This window comes from Urocitellus parryii, chromosome 3 (assembly GCF_045843805.1).
Source record: "Urocitellus parryii isolate mUroPar1 chromosome 3, mUroPar1.hap1, whole genome shotgun sequence".
Classification (NCBI taxonomy): domain Eukaryota; kingdom Metazoa; phylum Chordata; class Mammalia; order Rodentia; family Sciuridae; genus Urocitellus; species Urocitellus parryii.
Window position 1 is genome coordinate 6968167 of NC_135533.1, and position 22361 is coordinate 6990527.

General features: G+C 49.2%; 1 protein-coding gene across 2 annotated transcripts; it reads left to right on the forward strand.

The window, feature by feature from the left end:
* The first annotated feature begins 877 nt into the window (after positions 1-877).
* Pdia4 (protein disulfide isomerase family A member 4) lies at positions 878-22359 on the forward strand. 2 transcript variants are annotated; one of them, XM_026411171.2, is made up of 10 exons: positions 878-1148; positions 8530-8701; positions 9865-10070; positions 11520-11658; positions 13238-13443; positions 13550-13708; positions 15001-15152; positions 17356-17512; positions 17972-18205; positions 19828-22359. In XM_026411171.2, the coding sequence occupies exons 1-10, from the start codon at positions 1061-1063 to the stop codon at positions 20241-20243; spliced, it is 1929 nt and encodes a 642-aa protein (XP_026266956.1). In that variant the 5' UTR covers positions 878-1060; the 3' UTR covers positions 20244-22359. The 2 variants fall into 2 exon arrangements, with proteins under 2 accessions (XP_026266956.1, XP_077652051.1); XM_077795925.1 differs by having other exon boundaries at positions 11520-11657; positions 13223-13360.
* Positions 22360-22361: the final 2 nt, after the last annotated feature.

The following is a 22361-nucleotide window of genomic DNA, read 5'->3' on the forward strand; positions in this document are numbered from 1 at the left end:
TTACTCATGTTTTGAAGTAAATCAGGGAAGGAATAAATAACGAGGCAAACTTTAGACAAGAATCTGAAGGCTTGCTCATAAATGAAATCCTGGACTCACTTTACTATATGGTCATTCCAGGAGGATCCCCTAACCCTATGCCCAGGAAAGACATGCACTTTTCTTCTTTTTTTGTACAGGGGATTAAACCCAGGGGTGCTTAACCACTGAGCCACATCCCCAGCGCCCCTCCTATTAAAAAACTTTTGAGACAGGGCCTCTCTAAATTGCCCAGAGCCTCGCTAAAATGCTGAGGCTAGCTTTGAACTTGTGATCCTCCTGCCTCAGCCTCCCCAGCCACTGGGATTACAGGTGTGTCATCACACCCAGTTGCAAACTTTACATGTGGGAAAACTCTTAAGAAAAACCAAGAAGCCCATGACCAGGTTGCAGACTCGGGAGCCCGACTCTCTCCTTCCAACAACAGACTGGCTCATGTTCGTCCCCTTTGGTTCCCGCTTCTCTAGGACTCGGCGGGCAGGGCACCACTGCACCCCTAAGGCCACGTGTTCTTCCTGCCACGCCAGGCGGGAAGCCCAGCCCGCACAGCCCACCGCTCCCAGGCCCCGCCCCCCCACGCCCACTGCGCTGCTAGCCAATCGCACCCTGATACGCTGCAAGGCCCCGCCCCCCTTGAGCTCCGCCGGCCGCTTTTGTTCTACCCTGCTGGGTCTCTCCGCCTGTGCGCTCCGCGCAAACCGAGTGGCAGCCTTTGATTGGTGGCCGCCGCGCAGCCAATCAGAAGGGGGCACCTCACGTTAGGGCTCGGAGTTTTAAACGCGCTTCCAGGGGCGCGCCGGCGCGGCCTGAGCCTGGGCGGGGGAGAAGGTAGGACGCAGCGAGGCGCCCTGCCTGCGCGTCCGGCGGCGCGCGGGGATTGGCCTACCGACGGCTTCCCCGCCCCCGGTCATTTGCCTGGGAGGACTTCCTGGAGTGTTTTCTGCGCTCCTCTGTCGTTGGGCTAGTCTGGGAGTGCTCCGCGGCTGCCGGCGCCTGGAGGCCGCGCTCCGCTGCTGCCGCCATGAGGCTCCGAAAAGCCTGCCTGCTCGTCTTGCTCCTGGCGCTGGCGCAGCTGCTGGCCGCGGCCAGCGCCGAGGGAACGGACGAAGGTGAGCGGCGGCCTGGCTGGGGAGGGCGTCGTGCGCCCGCGAGGCTGGAAGCCGTGGGAGCCCGGGTTGTGAGACCTGGTGGCCCGCCGGGCTTCGCGCAGGTTCCTGCAGATCTAGGGACGGCCGTCGCTCGCGGTGCGGACTTGCTGGGCTTTCAGGGCAAGGAAAGGGGTGCTGGACGGCTTTGGGGATCTCTTAGTGGAGACGACCAAGAGGCCGAGGCTCAGGGCCCACGAGCTCCGACTCGCTGGAAGTCCCTGCCACCCGAGTCGGACGCAGAACGGGGTACAGACAGGCTTCTTTGCAAGGCTCCTTCGTTTTCATTCTCAGATTTTCTTAGGTCCAACCTGATTGTCTTCTGCCCTGAAAGGAGGATCGTGGAACTTATTAAAACTTCCAGACGCACACGCCCAGAGATTGTGAGGGAAGAAGGGGGTCCACAGTGTCCAAACAGGTTTTAGAGAAGATGCGAGGGCGGGAGGACGCTCGTGGGAGCTCGCAGGGGCAGCCGCGGGCAGCAGGCATCTTCTTTAAAAATGTTCTCTGTAGATTTGGAAATAATTAATGCACGGGTTCTGGTTTGAAGGTGAAAGGGAGGTTTGCGTCTTCCGTATAAGGAGGAGACCTCATCTCTCTTCTCAGCATTTATTCAGCACCCAGTATGTGCCGGTCTGTGGTGGAGGAGTCAAGCCTGGGTTGTGTGGTCCCCACCCTGGAAACCCGCACTCTGCTAGGGACAGAGTACAGAGCCTCATCATGTTCCTGCATTTTTCTTTGAAATCAGCTACCTGCAAACATAAGAGAACTTTAAAAATTAAGAAGTACTCGTTACAATTCCTAGAGAGCTGGGCATTTAGTATTGGTCTTAACCCTCTTCCTTTGTGTCCTTTTTCCTTACCACTAGCTTTTTACCTGCTAAGTTTATTCCAATATAAATAACCCCGCTTTTCCAATATTAGTATGTTGGGGAAACGTGAACTTTAGACTTTTTCAAATAAATTGAGTAACTTCTGTGTGGGTCAGATTCAAAAGTCTTTGCCCAGTAGAAAAGGAAGTAAAACTCAGACTCAGTGGAAAAAAAACACCTGCTGAAAAGAACCAGGAATCAGTACTGCCTACAGGTGTGTCTTGGCAACTTTATCCAAATCACTTGGGTGCTTATTTAAATACATAGTGGGGTTAGGCCCTTGAGTCTGTATTTTAAACAAGTTTTTCACTTTTCATAGGCAGAGTAAATTTTGCATTTGGATACTTTTGGGAACCTAGCTGGAAAGTACAGTAGCATTGTCTATATTTCGATCCACTGATTTTGGGGGGATTCTTGAGAGGCCCAGGAGAGTGGCACACTTGGGTGGACTTCAAGGACTTTGGGGACCATCAAGTTTATACTGTGGGTTGTAAATCACTAGTGCTGTATTGTCCCTGGGAAGTAGTTGCTTCTGGGGTGAGCCAGGGTATCTCTGGGATATCCTGATCAAGGGCATATCCTTCTGGCTTTCTCCTTGATTCCCTCTTATCCTTGAGGGCATCACTAGCCCTTAATTTTCATAGCCTTTCACATATGACTTGGTCAACAGATTTATGGTCTGTACTACCTCCAATGTTCCAACTGACAGAATCTCACTAAATTTGCTGAGGCTGGCCTTGAATTTGTGATCCTCCTGTCCCAGCCTTCCAGATCACTGCAATTATAGCCATGCAACACTATGCCAGGCTCGAAATCTTTAGGCCTTTCTTTGTTTTCTCTCACATTTTAGATTCATCAGCACAGTGATATCTGGGCCCCTAAATGTCCCATCCCCCAGTGTGGTTGCTAAATAGACTTAAGTCATCTGGTCTAAGCCTCAGGTGCCAGGGCTTTCCATGTTTTGGATTAGAAGTTGCCTGCACTCTTCCAGCTAAAATAATGGTGCATGCCTGTAATCACAACGACTCGGGAGGCTGAGTTGGAGGATTAAAAGTTTGAGGCAAACCTCAGCAATTTAGCAAGACTGTCCCAAAATGAGGAATAAAAAGAACTAAGGATGTATGTAGTTCAGTGGTGTTATGGTTTGGATGTGAGGTGTCTCCCAAGAGCTCAAGTGTGAGACAATGCAAGAAGGTTCAGAGGAGAAATGATTGGGTTGTAAGAATCTGAACCCAGTAACTCAGTGACTTAATCCCCTGATAGGGATTAGCTGAGAGGTAACTTGGAGGTGGGTAGGGTGTGGCTGTGGGGTATTTGTTTGTATCTGGGGAGTGGATTTTCTCTCTGCTTCCTGATCACCTTGATGTGAGCTGCTTCCCTCTGCCACACTCTCCATTATGTCCTGCTTCACCTTCAGCCCTGAGGAATGGAGCTGTCCTGTGGATTGAGACCTCTAAAACCGTGACCCCACAAAAAAGTGGAAGACCAGAATGGTCTCACCTTAAACTTTGTGTATTGGGAAGAAACTTTTAAAGAGTTTGGCACAGTGCCTGGCACGTAGTTAATATCAGTGATAATGATTTGATCCCTATTCCGATAACAACTTTGTCCTTTTCTTGTTCACCATAAACCGTTAAGTGTTGGCTTAATGGTCGTTTGTGCAGCTATTACAGGTGTGCCCCTGGTGGAAACTGGAATTGGCCAGCTGAGGAGGTATAGTGAGGGCATCTTTGTGGTTGCTGCCTGCATCTGGGCTGGACAGAGGAGGGGTGCAAAGTTGTCCTCAGGTGTGTTTGGTAGGAGTCAAAGGGGATTTCAGCCACCTGGTTGGATCCCCCTGTTTCAAGAGTGGCTTTCTCCTGTAGAGTGAGCGAGGTGGAGATGAATGTAGGAGGCTTCATTTACCTCATGCTAGGAGACTACTTCAGGTGGTGCTGGAATGTTTCAATGGGTGTTCTATCTTAGAATGCCCAAATTTAAAAGTGAAGTCCAGTGAAAAGTAGTGTCCCCATTAGGATATGATGTGTCTAGCTTGCAGGGATATGTAGATTTCTAGTAGACAGGTGTTTTAGTCAGCTTATTTGTTGCTGTAACTAAAAGACCCCATAAGAACAATTTTAGAAGAAGAAAAGTTTATTTGGGGGCTCACTGTTTCAGAGGTCTCAGGCCATAGACAGCAGGCTCCATTCCTCGGGGCTGGAGGTGAGGCAGAACATCATGGAGGAAGAGGATGGCAAAGGAAAGCAGTTCACATGATGATCAGGAAACAGAGGTTTCACTCACCAGATATGTACACAAGATATGCTGGACCCTGTGACCTCCCTCTTCCAGCCACACCCTACCTGCCTTCAGTTAACCACTTAGTTAATTCCATTAGGGGATCAGTTCACTGATTGGGTTAAGACTCACAGCCTCCATACATTGTCTCACATGTGAGCTTTTGGGGGACCCTTCACATCCAAACCATAGCATTCCACCCCTGGCCCCCAAAATCTCATGCCCATCTCACAATGCAGAATAATTTAGTGCCGAGTCTGAAGAGACTCTGAGACTTGGGGCAAACTCACATTATGAGCTCCTGTAAAGATCAAAGAAAGTGTACAAATATCCAATATATAAAGGTACAGAGTAAACATTTCCATTCAGAAAAATAGTACAGATAGAGCCAAAGCAAGACTGAAGTCCAGCTGGGCAAACAAGTTCTGTAGTTCCATGTCTGGCATCTGGAGCACATGGCAATGTGATGTTTTCTCCAAAGGGCTTGTGTGGCTCCTCCCCTGTGGATGTACTGGTTGCTGTCCACATCCCTCTCTGTTGGCTTGCTTCTGCTGGATTCCTGCAGCTTTCCTTGGCAGACAGACTACGTTACTGGCATTTCTTAATCTTGGGGTCTCCACTGGAGCTTCAGCTTCTTCCTCACATCTCCACACTTTGACTTCTCAGGGGATGTCCGTAGGGACTCTGACCCTGCTGCACTTTGCCTGGCCTCCCAGGCATTCCTTTGAAATCTTGGTGGAAGCCTCCGTGACCCCCTAACTCTAGTATCCTGCGTTCCTGAAGAACCAGCACCACATGATTGATGCCGAGGTCTGCTGCCATCTGGACCAGTGGTAAAGCCTTTGGGGACACTGGCTGCAGCATCCTCCAAGTGCAGCATCCTCTGGGTGGCTGAGCACATTAAAAAAACTTCCTTGTGGGCTGGGGATGTGGCTCAAGCGGTAGCGCGCTCGCCTGACATGCATGCGGCCCGGGTTCGATCCTCAGCACCACATACAAAGATGTTGTGTCCGCCGAAAACTAAAAAAAATAAATATTAAAAAAAAATTCTCATTAAAAAAAAAACTTCCTTGCCCCACTTGTGCAAATTTTTACTTAATATTCGCTTAAATCTGAGATGGATGTGGTCTTGCCAATTCCTGAGATGCCCTCAAACCATCTTTCTTATGGTCTCTGGGCAAAGTCTCTAGCATTTCTTTAGTCCCAGTAATGTCTTTATTAACTGCAACTTTCTTAGCCCCAGTTTTACTCCCACCTTTGAAATCCAAGTTTTAAAATTTCTGCTCTGCTTTCTACTCCTTAATATCATAATAAACTTGGGTAAAAGCCACCAGCAATATCCATGCCACCATTTGAATGCTATGCTGTCTAGAAACTTCTTCCTCCACATTAAGAAGTCTGTTGCTTTTAAAATCGGCCTCACAGAACAAAATGTGGACAACTTCTTAGCCAGAACATAATAGGAATGTCCTCTAGTTCAAGTTCCAATAGAGTCCTTTTCCTCTGAAACCTCATGAACCCACTCTTTACTGTCCACAGTCAGATTGGCATTCTGGTCCTCTGCGGTCCCACCAGAATTGCCCATTAAGATCTACTTACAGGCTGGGGATGTGGCTCAAGTGGTAGCATGCTTGCCTGGCATGCATGCGGCCCGGGTTTGATCCTCAGCACCACATGCAAACAAAGATTGTGTATCTGCCGAAAAAAAACTAAAAAATAAATATTAAAATTCTCTCTCTCTTAAAAAAAGAGTTTGACTAAAATTGAAACAGGGGTTCACTTGATGCTTTGAAACTTACATGTTTAAAGAAAAAAAAAAAAGATTCACTTACAACATTCTAAAGCTTTACTAGCTTGCATGGCTAACCTTTCCAAAATTCCTCCCACGAATTACAAAAATCTCCAAAAGCTTCTAAACCACAAGGTCAGGTTATATGACACCACTTTGGTACCAATTTTTGTTTTAGTCAGCTTTTTTGTCATAACTAAAGGAACCTATAAGAACAATTTTGCAGGAGGAAAAGTATTTGGGGGCTCAGAGTTTCAGAGGTCTTAGTCCATGGACAGTAGGCTCCATTCCTTGGGCTTGAGGTAAGACAAAATATCATGGAGGAAGATTGTGGCGAAGGGAAGCAGCTCACATGTTGACCAGAAAGCAGAAAGAGAGGTCTTCACTTGCAAGATACAAATATATACCCCAAAGCTAAGCCCTCAATGCCCACCTCCTCCAGCTATACCCTACCATTTCAGGTACCACTCATTTAATCTCTATCAGGGGACTTTTCACTGCTTGGGTTAGGTCTCTCACAACTCAAGTCATTTCTTCTCTAAACCTTCATGCATTGTCTCACACATGAGCTTTTGGGGGACATTTCACATCCAAACCATAACAATGGGATCATGGAGCCAGGGACTGGTGGTGTAGCTCAGTGGTAGAGCACCTGTATGGGACACCCTGGGGTCTCTGTTTCTAGCCCTTTCTCAATTTGCAGAGAAATCAACTCTGGGGTTTTGTGGGAGGAACGGAAAGAAGGTCATGCCTTAATGCAGAGGAGAGTGCTTAATTATGTAGGGAATGTTCTATCACTTTGTTATCCTTTAAAAGGAAAATACAGTTCATGTTTTGAATGTTAAACAGGTTGCCCCATTTAATCAGGAGCCTCTCATTAGGAGTGCTGAGTCTACTTCAGGCTTTTCTTGGTTTCTTCATAGCATAGCCAGAAAACACCTTTGCACATCCTTTTTGTAAAATCACCCTGAAAAGATCAGCCTTTGTGGTTGTGTTTCAGGTGCCCTCGCCATACACTTGAATCTTCCCTTCCACCTGTGTGACTGAGCGGACTCTGCAGTTCTGCTTCCTATCCTCTTAGCCTGAGGAGGAGGAAGTTCCCTAATGCCTTCTCTCCAGTCTTCTCTTCTGCAAGCTAGTAAATTCCATTCTGTGACTGGGCTGAGCAGCCAGGCAGTGGGGCTGGGATGGTGCCCACTGGGCAGAGAAGCTCCAGAACATCCCTGCAGATTGGTAGTTTTGTTTGTTTTTTAAACCCAGGGATGCTTTACCACAAGCTCTATCCCTAGTCTGTCTGCCTTTCTTTTAGACAGGGTCTCATCTGCCATCCTCCTGCTCAACTTCCTGAATAGCTGGGATTACACCATGTACCAGCTAGATTATAGAGTTTAATAATGATGAGAGCTATACCCCCATTCTCCAGAACATCTGAGTATGCTGGGAAGTGAGGTATTATGGGCCATGTGGGAGCAGCGATTGCATGGCCCCACTGTCCCAGCTGCAGATCCAACACTGGCTTAGCAGAGGCCACAGGTCCCAGGAGTCCCAGTCCCTTGACGGTTTTCAGGCCCCGAGTGCACCCTCAGCCCCAAGTAGCTAGCAGTGTTGATTGAGCTCCTGAGAAGTAACTCCAGAAAAGCACTGGCCTCTAGAAATATTCTGGCCTTGGAGTTAGTGAAATTATTGTGCTTGTTGCACTCAGTTCCATTTGCTGCTATGAAAAGCTGGTCAATTAGAACTGGGGCTATAGCTCGGGGGCAGAGCACTTGCCTAGATGTGTAAGGCACTGGGTTCAACCCTTAGCACTGCATAAAAATAAATAAAGGCATGCTGTCCTTCTACAACTACAAAAAAATTGAAAATTAAAAAACAACTGGAGTTTCACAAACACTTGGATCTCTTCTATAGTTTGGCAAAAAATCAAACTTTGCAGATTCTACTCAGTTTCCTGCATTCCAAGAAGAAAACTTTGCTTCTAAGCAGAGGTGTAATTTGTTGTCTGACTGAGGTAAAATGTCACCCTTTTCAGAAATAGAACTAATCCTCCAGAGTGAAAAGTCAAGAAAGAGTCCCTATTTCCCATTTCTACTATTTTGGGGGCCAGGCAGGTTACATCAAGGCCCTGTTGGTGGAAAGCAGAGCAAGGAAGAGGGCTTTGCATTTGGAGGGGGCTCATCCTGCCCCCATGCCTTTCTGAGGCATTTGCTCTTTAAATAATAATAATAATAAAAGCATTATTATTATTATTGGCATCTAAAGTGGCCATATAGTGTGCAGACCCAGAGCAGAATTGCTGGGGTGAGGAGGTTCGGCTGCACAGGACTCATGACACATTTGGAGGCTTTGGGGTTCTAAGAAAGTTTTGAAAAAAAGAGTCATCAGTTTCTTCACCAGTATTTTCCACTCAGATGCTTCCGAAAGAGAAGATGCTATTGAGGATGAAGAGGAGGAGGAAGATGAGGAGGAGGAAGAAGACTTGGAAGTTAAGGAAGAAAATGGTGTCTTGGTCCTGAATGATGCGAATTTTGATAACTTTGTGGCTGATAAAGACACGGTGCTGCTGGAATTCTACGCGCCATGGTAAGGACCTGCGTTCTGGCTCCCACGACTAGTCAGCCTCAGTGCAGAAGGCCCTCCCCTCAGTGCTGTCCAGACCCTGGGTTCCGTTCTGCCAGTTGGCATTGAGCAGCCTCATGGCAGCCTCAGGGAAGGCAGGCTCTGCGGGGTTCTGGTGGCTGCCCTAAGTTTGGGCTGTTGGCCTGTAGGACTCGTCGTCGTTTATTTTTTAATGTACACAGGCACCCCATTTCCTTTCTCGTCTCCCCTCCTAGTGCTGTACCTGCTGGCTCTCGTCTTCCTTCTGTAAGTCAGTTAGCCTCTGGAAAACCCTACCTTATTCTCAGTGTGTGTCTTCAGGGATTCTGACTTCACAGACCCTCTGAAAGGGATCACTGGCCCAAACGTTGAGACTTTTACAGTTGTCCTTTGGACTCCAAGGGGACTAATCTAGCCTCCACCGTCCCTCACAGACACCAAAATACACAGATGCTCCGGTTCCTTATATGAAGTGGCGTGACTGCGTGTGATTCTGCATGTCCTCTTGTATTTCGGGGTTGTTTTGTGTGTGGTACTGGGGATGGAACCCAGGGCCTCACACATTGCTAACCAAGTGTTCTACCACTGAGCTACACCCGGCCTTTTTTTAATTTTATTTTTGAGAGTCTAAGATGCCTAGGCTGGCCTTCGACCTTTGATCCTGCTTCACCTCTTGAGTAGCTGGGATCACAGGTGTGTACATCATCTGAAGATTATTTACAATACTTACAATATGTAACACAAAATAAGTGCTACATCAGTAGTTGTTCCGCTGCATTGTTCAGGGAATAGTGACAAGAAGACAAGTCTGTGTGTTCAGGGGTTTTTGTTGTTGATCCACAGTTGGCTGAATTCATGGGTGTGCACCATGTGGATGTGGAGGGCTGACTGTAAACAGAAGGGATCATTTGGGTTGAGAGTACTTGCCAAGGCAGAGCTGGAATTCAAACCTAGATCTGCTTGACTTAAAGCCTCTTTTGCCTCCCCATGGTGTTATGTGGAGTCATTCCTCTTAACTGCAGATATTTCCTTAGCCCCCATTTGTGTGTGTGTGTGTGTGTGTGTGTGTGTGTGTGTGTGTGTGTGATGTTGGATTGCATCTGCATGGTGCAGTAACCTGCTTCTCCTTCCCTCAATCTAATTCTTAGGTGTGGGCATTGCAAGCAGTTTGCTCCGGAATATGAAAAGATTGCTAGTACCTTGAAGAGTAATGATCCTCCCATTGCAGTTGCTAAGATCGACGCCACCTCAGCATCCATGCTGGCTAGCAGGTTTGATGTGAGTGGTTATCCGACCATCAAGATTCTGAAGAAGGGCCAGGCTGTGGACTATGATGGCTCCCGGACTCACGAAGGTGAGCTAGTACTAAGCACTGTGAGGGGAGCAGACACTTGGGTGGTCACAAGGGAGGAAGGGCAAGTGTCCTGGGACTGGCTCCCCCAGGAGCACCAGCCTGCTGGAGTGTTTGGGGTAAGTGAGGTTGGTGGGAGAGGTGTTTTCACATTCCAAACCATGGCAGCCAAGATCTGGAGCAGGAACATTAGAAATGACACCAGAGGCCCCAATCCCAGTGGTGTTTCAGAGCAGTGTCCTTGGTATGTAGCATGCGTCTGGAGGGCTGGCTCAGACAGGTGGCTGGCCCCAGCCTGAGTTTCTGATTTGGTAAGGCTCAAGGTAGGCCAAGTAACTGGCACTTCTTAGGAGTGTCCAGGGAGGGCTTCACAGGCTGTGGTGCAATGCCATGCACAGAGAGTGCAGTTCCAGGAGTCTCCAACAGCATCTGCATTCAGACCTGCTTGCTCACATGAGGCACTACAGAAGTCTTATTAAATGAATAAACAGATAAAAAATGTGGTTTCCTTAGCAGGGGCACACTACTTTTTTTCTTTTTTTGGTAGTACTAGGGATTGAACCCAGAAACATTCTTCCTCTGAGTTACATCCTTAGCCCTTTTCAGCCAAATTGTTGTGATTACGTTTGTGCCACCATACCCAGTGGCATATCTCTCTTGTAATCAGTTTTCTAAAACAGTATGCTGCTGCATTTTCCATTCTGCATGTAGAATGGTGGAGAGAACATTGAAGAAGGTTCAGAGGTTTTTGATTTTTGTGATACAGGGGATGGAACCCAAGGCTTTGCAAATGCTAGACCCTCTAGACCCTCTGTTCTGCTCCTGGGCTACCTCCCCAGCCCTGGCAAGTTTTTTGTCAGGACATAGTCTTGTGACCAGCTGTAGCTGTTGACTACATTTCTGGGGAATGAAGCCACAAACAGCATTTTTTAAAAAGCCTTCTCAGGTGATGCCAGTATACCCTGAGCAGACAGGGGCTATTGCTCCTTTTATATTTTTCTTGATTCTTGCTAACATTTTGGCATGCATGTAATATACTAGTGCTAGATATGTATGATTAAATACATATACAGCCTGTACATGTTTAGGGGATTTCCCAGAATTCTATTAATAAGCATATTTGACCAAAACCAGTTGGTACACAGTCCAGGAGAAAATGAGACCATACATCAAGTAGGTCTCCTGCCTTCTAGAGAAGGCTCGGGTCCGGTTTGTAGCAGTGGAAATGTCCCAGGTGGTTGTTGGGATACAGACCCAATGACTCAACTGCATTCTCAAAACTTTGAAAGTGGCCCTGGCTAGAGATGCCATCAGAGTTCAGGAAGTCACACAATTCCTGCTCCCCTTGCCACTTACTCCTTCTCTACCTGCTTCTGGAAGGAGGTGAAGTAAGAACCTGCAGCTTGGGTCTCCGTGTGCTCAGTCTTTTTCTTTTTGTTCCCCTTATTTCAGAAATTGTTGCCAAGGTCAGAGAAGTCTCCCAACCCAACTGGACACCTCCCCCAGAAGTCACACTTGTGTTGACCAAAGAGAACTTCGATGAAGTTGTGAATGATGCAGACATAATTCTGGTGGAGTTTTATGCCCCATGGTGAGATGGGGGTCTTCAGTTTCGTGCTACTAAGATGCTGATTATTCAACACCCTGCTGGGCTTGGGTGGAGGGTGCAGTGCAGGTGGAGGCCAAGTATTCTGGAAGAGGGGAGTTCATAACGGTGCCACCAGGGGAGTGGGTGTGGAAGGAAACAGGTAATCAAGGAAAGAGATACCAGAAAGAAAGTGGGGGAGAGTTCAGGCAGCAGATCAGTGAGGTTCCCAAAAGCTTGTGTACCAAAGTGGCTGCTGTCATCAGGCTTCATGGGGGTGGGGAAGGGGCATGACCAATTATAAGGATATCCCAGGAGATAGGATGGGGCGACGAAGTGGACAGAGCAAATTGGAAGGAAGACTTTTCAAAGGCGAATGAGTGTTCCTGCAAGAGTGCCATTGGCCTTCTCAGGAGGTGACCTGAGGCACTTGGTGAGTTTGTCATGGGTCAATCAGTGCTTCTGATTCTCGAGCAGTTCTAACAGTTGTCAGGATATGCCCTGTGGATCAGGGTAGAGGCCAATAAATGGCAAATCAGGAAAGTGACTGTCAGGCCAAGAAGAGTGGCCTCAAGTGGCTGTTCTGTGGATGAGTTCCAGGGAGTTGATGGGGAGAGGAAGTGTGTGTGCCTAGAACCAGCAGGCGGAGGCTGTGCCTGGTGCACAGTGAAGGGCCAGGGCTCCCCAAGCTCTAAATTGAGGCTTTCTGGGTTCTGTAGGAAAAGTCACTGCACCTAGTCACGGGATGTGCAAATGAAGTGAGAATACAGAGGAAAACAAATTGGGAAGAAGGGAAGAAATGCCTTGGTTGGTGAGCAGGCAGGCTGTGACCCCCCCCTTAACCCTCCAGTGATGCTGGGAGATGCTGGCCCTTGTCCTGCTACAGAAGCGGCCCTGGCTTGGTGGTTAGGTAGTGGGAAGAGGAAGAGCAACAGGACATTGCACCTATGGGTTGTTTTAGGGATTCTGATTTGCAGCCATTCAGGAGCCAGGTGCAGCAGACCGTTGCCCGTGCTGGGTATATGTGGTGCGGTTTGTTTGGTTTTTGATACCTTGGAAGACATTTATCCTTCTATTTGCAAATAGTTTCCATGTTGCAGGGGCAATCCTTCAGGTTTTTTGGGTGTCCTAAAGGCCAGGGCAAGACGGTGTTTAACTGAGGATTGAGAGCCTGTGACACATGAGGCCCTGGCCACGCAGGTGTTGTCAGGTCATGTGGTATAGACGGGCTGAGTTTCGCACAGCAGCCTGAGTTCCTCTGACTCACGCCTGTCTTCTCCTGCCCTGGTTTGCTTGTGCAAGCGCAGGCTGGTCACACTCTTCATCCTTTCCATGTCTCTGTGATGTCGTTACCTCGTCCCACGTGCACACTCTGGTTCACAGATGCTATGCAGGAAGCTCACATCTTCACCTCCTGGTTTCTCCCAGGGCCCTGGCTCAGTGCCCACACCTAGGAGACATTCTAAGGTTTACTGGATGCACCTGAGTTGCTTGGGTACACTGGATTAGTTTCTGCACCTCATTTAGCTGGGAGATGAGTCCACACTGGGACAGGCCCCTGACAGAACTGGCTTCCCCTTGGCAGGTGTGGACACTGCAAGAAACTTGCCCCTGAGTACGAGAAGGCCGCCAAGGAGCTCAGCAAGCGCTCCCCGCCAATTCCACTGGCAAAAGTTGATGCCACTGCAGAGACGGACCTGGCTAAGAGGTTTGATGTCTCTGGCTACCCTACCTTGAAAATTTTCCGCAAGGGAAGGCCTTTTGAGTACAATGGACCACGAGAGAAATATGGTACGGCCACGTCCTTTCCCCACCCCATGGTGGGGAGAGCCCCATGATAGAGGAGTAGTGTGGGCCACTCCAAAAGCCCCTCCTCAGGTGTGTGCTTTCTCCCCAGGGATTGTTGACTACATGATTGAGCAGTCCGGGCCTCCCTCCAAGGAGGTTCCAACCCTGAAGCAGGTCCAGGAGTTCTTGAAGGATGGGGATGATGTTGTCATCATTGGGGTCTTTCAGGGAGAAAGTGACCCAGCCTACCAGCAATATCAGGATGCTGGTAAGTACTGGCCCACTGTGCTGAACAGCATGCATAAGCCCTTCCAGGAGATCGGGGCTATCAAAATGGGCAAAGTGTGTTTTGTACAAAACTCAAGGGTCATCACAAAGGAGATGGCTGGATGGTTGACTGGGGTAGGATATGTGGGAATGAGCCTTCCACCTGGGGCTGGGGCTGGGTTGGTTGGCCTTCCTTGCACATGGATGGTAGGATCACATACTAAATGGCGGAAACTAGTTGCGCCATCATCCCCCTGGCCTCTGAGCAGAGGGGAGGGCACATCATACTCATCCAAGTGTCTGCCTTCCCTCTTCCTTACCCCTCTGTAGGAGGGAAGGCTCTGACCATAAAGCAAGGGCCTCAGACCTGGGTTCAAGTTACTAACACTGGCCACAGGTCCAAGGCTGTCATCTTTACTACTCCCCCAGAAGTTGTCAGATCAATTGGAAAAATGTAGATGAAGTGCTTTACAGAGTGCCTGGCAATACAAAGTGCGCTCCAGATGGCACCACAGGACAGTCTTGCTGTCCTGAGAAGTGAAGTGATGGTGGACAGCTGTCAGCAGCCATGTTCTATGAGGATGGGGACAGGTGGCATCACCCCATCTTGAAATCCATTCTGCCGAGGCCCGGCTCCTGGTGCCTGGGGACCACATACAGGCCTTCCTCTCCATCCTTACTACTTTCCTGAGGCCTTCTCCCCTCCATATCTCAGGCAGCTTGGTTTTCTACTTCCAAGTGCTTATTATCATCTTTTTTAAATTCACAACTCACCATGGCACAATAACAAGTATGCATACATTGAGTGGATTAATGTTGTAATAAAACTTACAGTAGAACTAAATTTGATTCATGTTTCCTCAGTCTTTATTGGTTAGGTAACCTTGCCATCCATTCTAGACTTGTCAGTTAGGAAGAAACTTGCAGGGGGAACCCCAGCCTCCCCAGGGCTTTTGCTGAGTGCTAATGAACTGCATTCAGGCTGCAGCTCCCCATTTAGGAGGCTAGGGTGAAACCCCCACCAAGAACCCCAGGTGGAAACTCAGTGTAAAGTCCTAGGCATGTGTGATGCTGCACTGCACACAGATGTGACATGCTGTTGGCCTCAGTGCCGCTATGCTGCTCCTTGTCACGGATGGTGGGGTTTAAGCTCGGGTGTTGTCCACACAGAATTTTTTGGTTTAGTCACGTTGTTTTTAGGGTGTTTGCTTTGGCTGGTATGGGTAACGAATTAAACTTCATTCATTTTAGCAGTTTAATAAATTGCATTTTATTGTATTGTTAATTTGTCAGCCAACAACCTGAGAGAAGATTACAAATTTCACCACACTTTCAGCACTGAAATAGCTAAGTTCTTGAAAGTTTCCCCGGGGAAGTTGGTCGTAATGCAGCCTGAGAAATTCCAGTCCAAGTATGAGCCTAGGAGCCACGTGATGGATGTGCAGGTGAGCAGGGGCTCTGCCTGGGCACCCAGCAGGCATGAGCATCTGGGGTTGGAAGTATGGCAGGAGTTTTGCCCTGTTGGCTGCATCTGGAGTGCCTTTCCCAGCCCTCTCTTCCCACCCCACTGTTGGCCTGAAGGCACTGGTGGGAAGCTCAGCCAGGTGGCTCAGGGACCAAGTTTGCAGGAGGGGTGGGGCTGGGGCACCACATACCTGGCAGGTCATAAGACCTAAGGCCCCAGTGAGGCTCCCTCTGCTTTTGCCAAAGCAGTTGTTCTCTCTGTGCCTCCTGGCAGGTAGGCTCTTATCTCCTTTGGTGCCCATGCAATTGTGGGTTTGGTCTGGATGTCCTGGGGCAGAACTGAGCCTCATTTGCTGGGAGGTGGTTTGGGTACCGAGGCTGTAGTGCCCAGTGGGCCCTTCCCCTTCCCTGGGTGGAGCTGGTCAACTTGGCACATGTATTACCTCTTTGCATGCTAATCTAACTAAAAAGTTTTTTACCATGTAGTTCTGGGTGGCTTACCAGCTCAGGGTAAGCCTGGGTCCAGCTCGGCATTCCCCAGGTTTCTGCAGATAGATCTGGTTTGGAGAGGATGGCAGCTCTGAAGCTTTTAATTAGCAGAAACTGGCGAGCAGAGCACGTGCTCCTGCCCAGGGCCCACAGCAGCTGAAGTACAGCGAGATGGAGTGCAGGTGTCCTGGGCTGAGCTGGCCCCGTGCACCTTTCTCATTAGGCTCTAGGCTCTCAGGTCCTAAAGGAGGAGAGAGCGAGGCGAGGTGAGCGAGCATGTAGGGAGCAGCCACAGAAACTGGGGTATGACGGAGCCCAGAGAGGCTGCGACTGACCTGAGTCTGTCTGGTTCCTCGTATTCCCCTATCCTCAGATCCCTTGGTCCCTTTCTTAGACTGCATGCCCACCCCATCCATTTCTCAACCCACATGAAGCTCAGGACCCTCTTCCCTGAACTTGGGACAGCTGCTGTGACTCCTCCCTCCCACTTCTCTTTCATCCAGAGACCTGCTCTAAGGTAGATATAGGTGTCCCATGGAAAGAGGGACCCTTATAGGGGGTTGTGGACCCCAGGAATCGGGCATATAGCCCTGTGTGGTCGTGCATGTTCCCAGGAAAGGGTCTTTAGCGTTTAGTACATTCTTTAAGGGGTTCTTGACCCCAGAAAGCTTCATCAGTGTGATTAGTCTGCTAAGCCTGTCCCTGCTGCTCTGCTCCTGGATCCCCTCCAGAGCACTCCTTTCCTGCTTTTCCAGCACATTTCACCCATCCAGTACATCAGACCAGATCCTCTGGGCACCTCACCCTGTCTCTGCCCTTTCCCACCTGGCAAGGCCCTCCTGTCCTTCAGCACCACTAAGGACCCCTCCCTGGCCACCCCATCCAGGTGGGAATTGTGGGCCCATGGGGTTCACCCACCACTTCCTATCTGTACAACCTTGGGCAAACTGGTTGTGCCTCAGCTTCTCCAGCTATCAAGTAGACATGGCAGTGCCCACCTCTGTTTGTTGTGAGGGTGATATCTATGAAGGGCCCAGTAAAAAGTTAAAGTCCTCACTGAGAACCTCGAGACACCCAGTCTGAGCTGTGTCTTCATTGCAACTGCCACTGTGCCCAGCTAGTCACAGATACCATGTAAATGTCATCAAGACATTCCACCTGGGAAACTTCACAAGCCATCCTTAAAGGCCACAGTGCTGAGTCTTCAAGAGCAGTCATCTGAGCCCATATGTGCTGAGCTGTCTGCAGGCACAATGTCCCAGAGAATAGGGGTAGTCTCAGCCACTGAGCACCTCACCCCCACACAGCTTTGACTCCACATTCTAATCTGAGGTTACATCTTGCCAAATATAAGATGAATCTCATAGGCTCTTGTGAAGATAGTGCAGAACTTTCCATCTTCAGCTCAACTATCAGATCATGTTGGTGGCTGTTGTCATTGGAGAGCCACGCCTTTCTTGAAAAGTTCCTCACTGGGCCTGGCCTTGCCTGAGAAGTGCACTAGTATTGACAAGCAGGCAGTTACTGGGGTATGCTTGAATGGGGACAAACCCAGAGTGTTTGATCCAAGGACCACTGCCCCTCCCCCATGCAGAAGCTCTTTAAGACAAACATCTGTTAACAGTGACAGTAAAAGATATGCTAGCTAATCCCTTTTTTGTTGGGCCACTCTTACCTGTGGCCTCTTCAAAACAGGGTTCCACCGAGGTGTCAGCCATCCAGGACCATGTGGTGAAGCACGCTTTGCCCTTGGTGGGCCATCGCAAGACCTCCAACGATGCCAAGCGGTACACCAAGCGCCCCCTGGTGGTTGTCTACTACAGCGTGGACTTCAGCTTTGATTACAGAGCTGGTGAGGGACCCGCCAGACCCATCCGGAGCCATAGGGCTCACTCAGAATCCTGCCTTGGCCTAGGCCTTGCAGGTTAATGGTGCACATGTAGTTTTTACTAAGGGCTTCAATGTCTTCAGGGTCACTTTCCTTTTCCCTTCTCTTTCTAACAAGAAGGGAGCATAGTCGATTGGGGCCAGCACCCTCTTGGAGGTGAGGCTACAGTCAGGACTGGGCCACCTTGGCTCCAGACACTGATGTGACATCTGGGCACGGGTCTTCTGGGGCTTGCTGGGCTTGCAGCCCCCGACCACCTGCCCACAGTGGGGCTCTTTCAGGTTTGCCTTTGTCTCCAGTTGAGGTGTATCTGGGGCTTGTGTGTTGTCAGAGTGTTAGTGACAGTCTTAAACGTCACCTCAGGCTCTAAGCTAGATATAGGTGCCCAGCCAGCCAATCAGCTCACAGCTTGGTCCATTTCAGCTACTCAGTTTTGGCGAAACAAAGTCCTGGAAGTGGCTAAGGACTTCCCTGAGTACACCTTTGCCATCGCTGATGAGGAGGACTACGCCACAGAGGTGAAGGACCTGGGGCTCAGCGAGAGTGGGGAGGACGTCAATGTGGCCATCCTGGATGAGAATGGGAAGAAGTTTGCCATGGAGCCAGAGGAGTTTGATTCTGACACCCTGCGAGAGTTTATCACAGCTTTTAAAAAAGGTGAGCTGGGGCTGAGCTCTCCCCCTCAGGTGGAACACAGAACCTGGGCAGCCGTGGGGTGTCTGATGCTGCACATGTGCAGGAGGCCAGGAGAGTCCACGGGCAGCCTCTGCCCACCCCGCTTCCCATTCCCAATCCCGCTCGCTCGCTCCCTGACTTCCTTGTCTGGGGAAGCACCAGCTGTGACCTAAACACCAGGACACCAAGAACACATAGAAGTTTTGGAACATTTGGGAGGGTTTGATTTTGTTTTTGATTTTTTCTTTTGGCAATTTTTTTTTTTTTTTAAACTGGGGATTATACCCAGGGGCTCATACCACTGAGCTATATCCCCAGCCCTTTTTGTTTTGAGACAGGGCCTAGTTGCTGAGGCCAACCTCAAACTTGGGATCCTCCTGTCTCAGGCTTCCAAGCAGCTGGGATAACAAGAGTGTGTCACCATGCCTGGCAACAAGAGAACTTTATTTATTTGGCTGTACTGGCGGTGGAACCCAGGGCCTCATTCAGGCTAGGCAGGTGTTCTACCACTGAGACACATCCCCAGCCCTCTTCCATTGTTTGCTTTAGAAGCAAAAGCAAGATTTGGGAGACCATCTTAGGGCTTACTTAGCATCAGCCTCCAGAAGCTGAAAGTCGGGTTTTGAGCAGGGGTACGCAGAGGCAGCCCGGAAAGATGGATTCAGGTAATGCCTCTGGGGGCTTCAGAGCCTCTTTGTTGTCAGCCACTTGTTCTAATGAGCCTGACCTTGGTTTTCCCTCCTGGATCTGGAGATGAGAGGCTAGAAACATCCGAATTGGGTGGGCCTTGGAAATTTTAAGAAGCCTTTTCTAGAAAATCTTTTTTTTTTTTTTTTTAAGAGAATTATTTTATTTTTCGGCAGACACAACATCTTTGTTTGTATGTGGTGCTGAGGATCGAACCGGGGCCGCACGCATCCCAGGCGAGCGCGCTACCGCTTGAGCCACATCCCCAGCCCTCTTTTTTTTTTTTTAATATTTATTTTTTAGTTATAGTTGGACACAATATTTTTATTTAATTTATTTATTTATATGTGGTGCTGAGGATCAAACCCAGGGCCTCGAATGTGCTAGGAGAGCGCTCTACCACTGAGCCACAACCCCAGCCCCTCTAGAAACTCTTTAAAATAAGCTTTTGGATTTAGGAATAAGTTTCATGTGTGTGGAAAACCTAATTTGAAGTCTAAATGATGTTCTTGATTGATATGTTGAGTGAGTTGCCCAATCCCAGCCACAGGATGGTGGCTCACCAGGGAACCTGTCCACTTTCTTCATACTGCTCCCTGTGTGGCTTTCAGGTCCTCAGTGCCAGTGCTCTGTAGCTCCTCTGCACTGGGCAGCATCTCTGGTGGCCCATTAGGCCTGGGGTAGGGTGGACATGCACCTTCACCGGCTTGTTCTGGGACTAGGAGAATAAGAGATACGTGTTAACTATAGCAGCGCCCATTGCTGGGGTCAGGTTTGGGGGTTAGGTCCTCCTGTCCCTAGTAGTGTGACTTACCACCAGCAGTATTCACCCTTTCCTGCTCACTGAGCTGCCTGGCTGCTGGGTCCAGGGTCCTTCAGCACTGACGCCTTCTCCCGGGCTTGGCTTTCCTTGGCAGGGAAACTAAAGCCAGTCATCAAATCCCAGCCCGTGCCCAAGAACAACAAGGGGCCTGTCAGGGTGGTTGTTGGGAAGACCTTCGACAGCATCGTGATGGACCCCTCGAAGGACGTGCTCATCGAGTTCTACGCACCCTGGTGTGGGCATTGCAAGCAGCTGGAGCCTGTCTACACTAGCCTGGCCAAGAAGTACAAGAACCAGAAGAACCTGGTCATCGCCAAAATGGACGCCACCTCCAATGACATCGCCAGTGACCGCTACAAGGTGGATGGCTTCCCCACCATCTACTTTGCTCCTGGAAAGGACAAAAAGAACCCAATTAAATTTGAGGGTGGAAACCGAGACCTGGAACATTTAAGCAATTTTATAGACAAACATACCACAAAATGGAGCAGGACCAAGGAAGACCTTTGAAGGCTGGAAGTCTGCAGAGGGTGGGAGGAGCCAGACACTGTAGTGGCCAGTGGCCACCGAGTAAGCCTTGAGGCCAAGGCCATCAATGTAATGGTGGTATCTCAACTTTTTTCTTTTTTTTATTTTTTATTTTTTATACTTTGATATGTCACCTCGTGCTCAGAATACTGAATAGCCATGAATGCAGTAGCTTAGGCCAGATTTCTATGGAGGATACATCTATTTTTATCATTTGGGGTCTGATTTTTTTTTTCTTTTAACATTTTCTCAAAGCAGATAAGTTGAATCTCTGTGAGAGTGTTTTCTTTTTTAATTTAAAGATTCAAAAAAACTGCCAAATCATGTCGAGCTTGCCTTTTATCATGTTTGAGGAATTGTTAGTTTAAGATGTGACTGTTGGTATGTTTAGTTTTCTTCCTGTGTTGGCACAGAAGTGAGTGCTGTCACCAAGCACTTGCCCAGAACAATGTTCCAGCCTGACCTCCGAGCAGCCTGCAGTCCAGCAAGTGGCACCTCAGACTGTGCGGACATCACCGTCCTACTGTCCCACCTCCTGTCACAGCCTGGGCCACGGTTGGAGGATCATGGCCCCATCCCCAGCTCAGACCCTCTGATGGAGCAGAAGTGTCCCTGGACACCAGACACTTTGAGGTCGTAGAAAAAGTAGGATATAGTCAGGTGGCACACACCTGTGATCCCAGCAACTCAGGAGGCTGAGGCAGTAGGATGGCAAGTTTAAGGCCAGTCTGGGTAACTCCTGAGACTGTGTTTCAAAATAGAAAATTTAAAAGGCCGGGGGCAGAGGTGCTGGGGATATAGTGCAGTGTAAAGCACCTCTGGGTCCAGTTGCCAGGATCAAAAGAGAAATGGAGTTGGGTTGCATAATGGGATTAAAAAGTCACTAAAAATTAACTTGAATAACTCTGTTAGAAAATACTGTCTCTGTTCTGCAAGCATTAGGGTTGAATGGTTTGATGGAGCCTGCACCTGGTGGATGGGCTGTCCAACTGAGTACATGTTATCTCACCTGACCCTCAAACCCCAAGGGGGCCACCCTGACCTAGGGCAAGAGGGCTCTTTGCTTAAAATAGGTGAGCAGTGGCAGATTGTCATGCTGGGGAGGGGCAGGCAAGGAGGTGGCCCTGCATAGCTGAGTGGGGGCTGGGAAAGGAGAGGGTGCATTCAGGCCTGGGGAGACTCTCCATCTCCCCACTCTCTCCCTCCACTAGAGAGGCACCTCTCTGAGCAGTGACTGGGCTGATGGCAGGTGGAGGGCAGGGGCAGGAGGCAGGTCTCACAGGAAGCTGGGCTTTTTCAAGTTGTCTGTTGCTCAGTTGTTTGGCTGAGGCAGACTGAGCGTGTGGATGGGCGCAGAGACTGTCCAGGTCTCCAGAGCCATGAGCCTGCTGCCCTGCTTTGCTCTGGGCTGGGCCTCCTCAGGGTTGTAGGACTGGCACAGAAGTGAGTGCCCAGAGACCTGTCCTTGGAGGGAAAGTCACTCGGCACTGTCCCAGGGGAGCAGAGTGGCTCCTGCCCTTGCAGGGCCCCCAACTTGTGCCAGCAGGAGGTGGCCTCTGCTCAGAGGTGGCCGGGGGCCTTTCTGACATGGCTTAATCTGAAACTCAGCAATGATTGGCTGGAGCCAGGCAGAAAACAGGGCTAGGTCCTGGACCTCCACTTCAGATGGCTGGTTGGTTTTCAGAAATGCAGCATTTCAGGCCTGCTGGTCCTACTGAACCAGTCTGTGTAGAAGATCCCAGGAGAGTCACATACGCACTATATTCTAGAAACAGGAGTAAATCAGTGTCGTAGGCGTAGGCAGACTCCTCTTCCAGGGCCCAGGGGGCAGGATCTCTAGGATTCTGAGGCTGATCAGATACTGAGGTTAGGTGAGTGGATCTGATAAGCCTGGCTTGCATTGAGGTGGTTTGTTATTTAATTATGAAACTTTCAACATGAATCAGTTGGGTGCCTACTGGATATGAGGGACTGGGCATCTATTGTTTACCAAAGCCTTAATCCCAGCTGGTTGTACTATTGAACTATGTGAATTTAGGCAATTACTTAGCTTTTCTGAGTTTATTTTCCCATCTGTGAAATAAAGCTACAACCTTCACA

Coding starts and splice junctions, on each gene's coding strand:
- Pdia4 (XM_026411171.2), top strand. CDS start 1,061: ATGAGGCTCCGAAAAGCCTGCCTGCTCGTCTTGCTCCTGGCGCTGGCG. Junction 8,702..9,864: donor CTGGAATTCTACGCGCCATG/GTAAGGACCTGC, acceptor TCTAATTCTTAG/GTGTGGGCATTGCAAGCAGT. Junction 10,071..11,519: donor TGGCTCCCGGACTCACGAAG/GTGAGCTAGTAC, acceptor CCCTTATTTCAG/AAATTGTTGCCAAGGTCAGA.